General features: G+C 49.5%; 1 protein-coding gene across 1 annotated transcript; it reads left to right on the top strand.

The window, feature by feature from the left end:
* The first annotated feature begins 1353 nt into the window (after window positions 1-1353).
* LOC144102777 (uncharacterized) lies at window positions 1354-2375 on the top strand. Its single transcript, XM_077635943.1, has 2 exons — window positions 1354-2058; window positions 2354-2375. Exons 1-2 carry the CDS (start codon window positions 1493-1495, stop codon window positions 2373-2375), a joined length of 588 nt encoding a protein of 195 aa, XP_077492069.1. The 5' UTR covers window positions 1354-1492.
* Window positions 2376-6000: the final 3625 nt, after the last annotated feature.

Raw genomic sequence — 6000 nt, forward strand, 5'->3', positions numbered from 1 at the left:
GCCATTCTTGACATCAATGGCTCGGGACCTGACAGAGATGTCCCCCTGGCACCGATAACCGATTATTCAAAGACCGGCAACTTCGTGGATCGTTGTAGTCAACGGCAGACCTGTGTCCTGAACTCAACATTTGCTTCGCTTTTGGCAGGTGAGTGTGCATTGCACCTGTCGTAATTAATCACTTTTCGGGTTTTGCCGCTGACTGCACCATGTCTTCTTTGTGTACTTCTTGCTCAAAAGCCATACCGAAAGATGGGAGATTTATGACTTGTACGTGTGAGGGGGAATTTCACTTAGGGAAAAACTGCTCGTCAGTTACTGATAACGTCTACAAGAAGATAAGTACAGTAACAGGCGACACATGGAAGTGTCCTTAATGCAAGGTTGATTCTAAGCAACCTGACATAGCATCCAGGCCTGGTGATAGTTCGTTCTCGCAGCAGTTGTCTGCACTGAATATGAAACTACATTCTTTGACAACTGTTTCAGCACTGATGGGGAAAATTGAAGAACTATTGTCGGTCAAGGAAACTAGTGAAAAGGTTGCTTCGCCAGTCGAGGACATACAGTCCGCTATTGATTTCCTTTCGTCACGGTATGACGCGGTGCTTGCTACAGTGACTACTATTTATGCTGAGCTTGCAGACCTTCGATCACAAGTTCAGTCATTCTCTTCAGCAGTAGCTTCCCAGACACTGGTGGTTGACGGGATGAGTGGGGAGATAAATGATCTCGAGCAATACAGCAGAAGATGTAACTTCGAGATTCACGGCCTTCCCGTCAAATCTGATGAAAAGCTGGACTCTGTCTTACGTACCTTGGCAGGCAAGCTAAATATAACCGATTTTCAACAAGGAGATATATCGGAAATACATCGGCTGCCATCCAGTGGCGACTATATACCACCGATTCGAGTGCAAACTCGGTCAACTTCTGCTAAGCAGAAGTGACTCGGGGCTCGGAAGGGCCTTCCTGGTTTGGTGCAAGACGATCAGTTTCCTCGGCTGTTCTTTAACGATAACCTGTCTCGGGTTAACAGCGGGTTGTTCCCACTAGCAAAGTGTCGTGGCAAAAAAAAAGGGTTTTGAGTTCGTCTGGACTAAAAATGGGAAGTGTGATAGCGTGAGCACCTAGCGAGCCGCTGACGTGTCATTCCGTGCTGCTGATAAGCTGCGCACGGCACGCTATCGGCGCACTATAAGAACACCATGCTCTTGGCAATAAACGTTTTTTAGTTCTGGACCTTCGTCGATGCTGGTCGTAGTTATTTCACTGGCGACGAGGATGGGATCCGTCGGAACTGGCCTGCCAAGCGTGTCTGGGCAAGATCGGACGACGCACATCAGAAGCCACTAACGCGGACTGCAAGTGGCTGGCGGCCAGGGGCAAGCAGCTGACAACGGATCCTACGCACCAAGCAAGACATCGACACGATAAGTAACTGCACCGAAGCGTTGTTACGTTTACGTTGTTACGTTTGTGCACCGAAGCGATGTCGCGTCTTGGCAGAATCGATGAGTACGACCCCAAGGTCCAGAATTTTGATTCTTACTTGGAACGGTTTGAACATTTCGTCAGCGCCAATGAGGTCTCGGAAGCAAAGAAACTGTCAGTTTTTCTAACAGTACTTGGCGCAGAGGCGTATGAAGTCCTCAAGAACCTGGTAGTTCCAGCGCTTCCCGGTGAAAAGACTTTCGCTGAAATCAAGATTCTGCTGAAGAATCACTACAGCCCGCAAACTTCAGTCATTGCTGAAAGGTGCAGGTTTAACCGCCGAGTTCAACTGGAGCAAGAGAGCGTAGAAGATTTCGTTCTGGAGTTAAAACACCTTGCTCGGAAGTGCAATTTCGGAGACTTTCTGCAGGATGCCTTGCCAGACAGACTGGTAGCAGGCATTCGCAATGAGGAAACTCAAAGAGCTCTGTTCACCACGGAAGGCTTAACATTTCAAGGCGCATGCAAAATTGCGCTGGATAGGGAGTTGGCCACACAGCAGGCCGCGCTATTGCAACAAAGAGGTCGCAGTGAGGCAGTCAACGCGGTGGGAACGCACGAGAGGTGCGACCGAAAGACAAAAGACTCAATGCGAGGAAAAAGTCAAAAACAGAAGTGTAGCCGCTGTGGCAAGGCGCATACTTCAGACAGCTGTTGGTACAAGAGGTACAAGTGCAGACGGTGCTCGAAAGTGGGTCATCTTCAAAATATGTGCCAGGCAAGCCGTGAAGAACTAAAAGCGCATCTAGTATCCGAGTCATCGGAAGAGGAGTCCACGTTATACAGTTGCGACGCTACGCCTTCTAAGAAGAGCTATGTTGTGTCTGTGAATGTTGAAGGCCACGACCTGCCAATGCAGGTTGACACCGGTGCTGCTGTGACTGTTGTGCCGGAAAGCGTGTACGCCGCTAAGTTGTCGCATGTCAAGTGTGAGCCAACGAAATTGGGGCTCAAAACTTATACAGGTGAAAAAATGCATGTGATCGGTCAATGCAATGTCACTGCTCGCTATGAAGGTCAGTGCGCCGTGTTACCTATTGTTGTTGTGCGTGAGGGTGAGCGCAATCTGCCTATACGTTTAGGCAGGAGCTGGCTTGAGAAGTTGCAGCTTAACTGGAAATCTCTTCTCGCCTTGAGCATTGACGACAGGGTGTTGAAGTTGCATTCCAAGTTCCCTAGTGTATTTTCTTCCACTTTGGGAGCGATTAGGAACTATGAGGCAAAATTGGTTCTGCAGCCAAAGTGCACTCCTGTGTTTTGTAAGTCCCGGCCAGTACCCTTTGCGTTGTGAGAAGCGGTAGAAAAAGAACTGTCTGACCTTGAAAAGAAGGGTGTAATCGAGCGAGTAACGCAGAGTGAGTGGGCAACTCCCCTCGTAGTGGTTCCAAAGAAGGAAGGTGACAAACTAAGGTTGTGTGGCGACTTCAAAATCACGCTCAATCCGGTCCTAAAAACGGATCACTATCCATTGCCCCTACCGGAAGATTTGTTCACAGCCGTTTGTGAGGGAAAAGTGTTCTGTGTGCTTGACTTATCAGCATACCAGCAGGTGATGCTAAGCCCGGAATCCAAAGCAATTGTTACAGTAAACACGCACCGGGGGCTCTATCGGTACAACAGACTTCCCTATGGTATAGCGAGTGCCCCGGCTTTGTTCCAATCTTTAATGGATAAAGTCTTGATGGGCATTAAGAATGTAGGTTGCTACATTGATGGAGTGGCTCCGGAGTTGGGCTCGAGCGGTTGCTGGCAGAAGCTGCACGCCGTCGGGCTTCGGCGCTGAAGGCCCTCTTGGCGAACGATGTCGTCCTGAGCGTGCTTCTTCCGTACTGCTTGTCGATTTTTATATCCTCTTCTCCACACTCCCTAGGGTGAGGACGCCCACGCCGGAGGGGAAGGAGGGGGGGCTAGGGCTTTCACTTGGGCGCACAAACATACCACCGCACTTATCGTCTCGCTCCCCTCACGTGTTGAGTCCGAGGGAAAGAAGGTTGTCTTCGCGGTAGCGCATAGCGTCGGCTGTGGTACGGCGCGCTCTGGCCCGCTGACAGTTCCCGCGGGTCACCGGCCTCCATTCTTCATCCATCAACTGACACTCGCTCCTCAAGGTAAGGCGCGCTCTGGATCGCTGACAGTTCCCTTGTCCTGGAATGTGCTCGGGAGGGCCGCCCCTGGAACCGCCACGCCAATTGGGGAGGATAAAGCCTGTTTCCCCGCGGCGGCGGCGGCGGGTCCGGTTGGGTCCGGTTAGGCTTAAACCCCTTCGTTCTGGTCGTCACTCAAAGAGCATGGCTGGGTAATTGATGATGCTGCTGTCATCTGGGTCTCCGTCTACGCCGCGCCGTCGAACGCGGAACCTCGTAGCACACACAAGGAATGTCACAGTATGTCTCCGGTATGCTAAATCCCTCCACCAAGAAAGCACACGCGGGGGACACGCGGAATCCGGAACGAAAAGAGGAAAAGAAAAAATCTGCCCACAAAAGGAGGAAAGGGTGAGGGGCGGGAAAGAAAGGGTGCAGAGGACGGGTGGGTTCGCTCATTCGCCCTTCCGCGAATACAGCGCTACCGATCGTGTCACTGCCTAGTACTGGAAGCTGCTGCAGGGCGCAGTTCGCACTTTGCGTCTCTGGACAGCGCCTGTCTAGCTGTCTGTACCTGTGGTGTGCAGTCACCGAGCGAATAACGCGTCTCGATAGCCTGCCAACAGGTTAACTTTGCGATGACGCCATATCAGTCCTGGTAAGTACGGTCGAATGTTTATCTACTTGTATTTTGTAGAGGGCGGGTGGTGGTGGGGAATTACTTACGCTCATGTTCACTTTTAGTAAAACAACTCAATTTCGCCCTCGCCAGTTCATGGATCTTTAGAATAGATATTTATTGTCATGGTACAAATTGTGCAATGCACCGTTGAATCTCCAGTAATAAGTTTTAGATACGAAGAAATTAGCTGTTTTCGACACAGTTACCTTTCTTGAACTCTTGGCGGCGGGCGTACGTTGCAAAACGCATGCAACCTCAAGCATGAGTGCAGCTAATGTGGTCTTTGAGCTTCAGAGGGTGAGTCCTACTTTCTTTCGTAACCTTGATGATTGCTCTGAGTGGTTGAAGTTTAGAAATTGATTACACTGGAGTACAAACCTTTTTTATGATGAGGCACAAAGCCATATTTCATTTTTTTTCCAGACGCAGCTGAGTGGCGCGGTCAGGATTTTCTCTTCTTTTTAATGCAGAAAAAGAGCCTGTTTTTTTTCCCCGAACTCGAGCATTAGCTCCCTGCTGCTATGGCCCTGCTTAACCTTCACCCGCAAACATTTTTCTATCGCTATTTCAAGTCACTTGATCCTCACGAGAGTTGACAACTTGCAAAATAGACCATTTGCAGAAATGTGTAAGCCAGCTTCTCCGCAAGGCTTGTTTTCCAACCAAAAGGGCTCGTTTACGGATGACACTCTCGCATTGTTTTGTGGAAACGAAAAGGGTGAAGTTCCCTCTTCTTAGTAAACTCAGGAATGTCGCCAGTTTACTTCAAAGTGGTCTGGAGAGAGCCATCAAGAGTACAATTGTACTCATGCAGTCAACCTTCGGTAGCACTGCAGTAGAGGCTAGACAGGGAATAGAAGGCAATGGGCCTTTGTTCCTGTGCGCCGGAAGTAGTGAGCTACCTCACGCTTAACTTTCTAAAACTTTTCTACTGAACGACACCGTCGCGCTAACTTCCTTCCCTTCCCCCCTCCCCCGCGCACTCCTAGCCAGAACAAGGAACAACTCACTGCTCTGTGACGAATGACGGCATCCCTCCTTTTTCTGCCTACACTCTGCCGCAGGCAGTGGGCGGCCATCCGGAGTTTTCATTCGCTCGAAGAATGTGAGTGTCCTCTGGGTTCGAGACATTTACCACCGTCTTCGTTGTCACTCCCTGTTCTTGCCACGAAAGGGGAGATGAGTTAGTCGGTCCCGAAATAGATTAAGGGGAATCCATCCTTTTTCTGAAAATGCGAGACTGCTGTCTGTAAACGAGTACTTTTGGTCGGACGACATCCTTTTTAAGAAGCTGACTTATATAATATTGCAAGTTGTTGCAGAAAGAAACGCAATATATCAGTGCAAATACGCTTTTGTTGCGCGCAGGCGGCAAAAATTCAGCCACAATTTTGCGAGCTAGGGGCAAAAGCATAACTGGACAACAGCTGAACAAGACCTCACTTCAGGTCATTTTTGTTTGTAAAAAATGTTCCATGGTCATACACTGACTCAACTAGATGGTAGCACCACTGCATGCACGATAGCAACGGGGTGAGTGAAGACGCCCTGCGTCAAATATACTGCGGTACGGTTTCTTATGTCTTGCAGATTTCAGCTGCAAAATCGGGCCCCTTTGAATCAACGCCGAAAGAACGCTGTAATTAAAAAAAACTAGGCCATTTACGGAAGTGGCAGCTGCGCTCTATTCTTCCACTGCATGTGAGATATGTGTACTGCACACCAAATGTAGAGCCTTCT

This window comes from Amblyomma americanum, chromosome 8 (genome assembly GCF_052857255.1).
Source record: "Amblyomma americanum isolate KBUSLIRL-KWMA chromosome 8, ASM5285725v1, whole genome shotgun sequence".
Taxonomy (NCBI): Eukaryota; Metazoa; Arthropoda; class Arachnida; order Ixodida; family Ixodidae; genus Amblyomma; species Amblyomma americanum.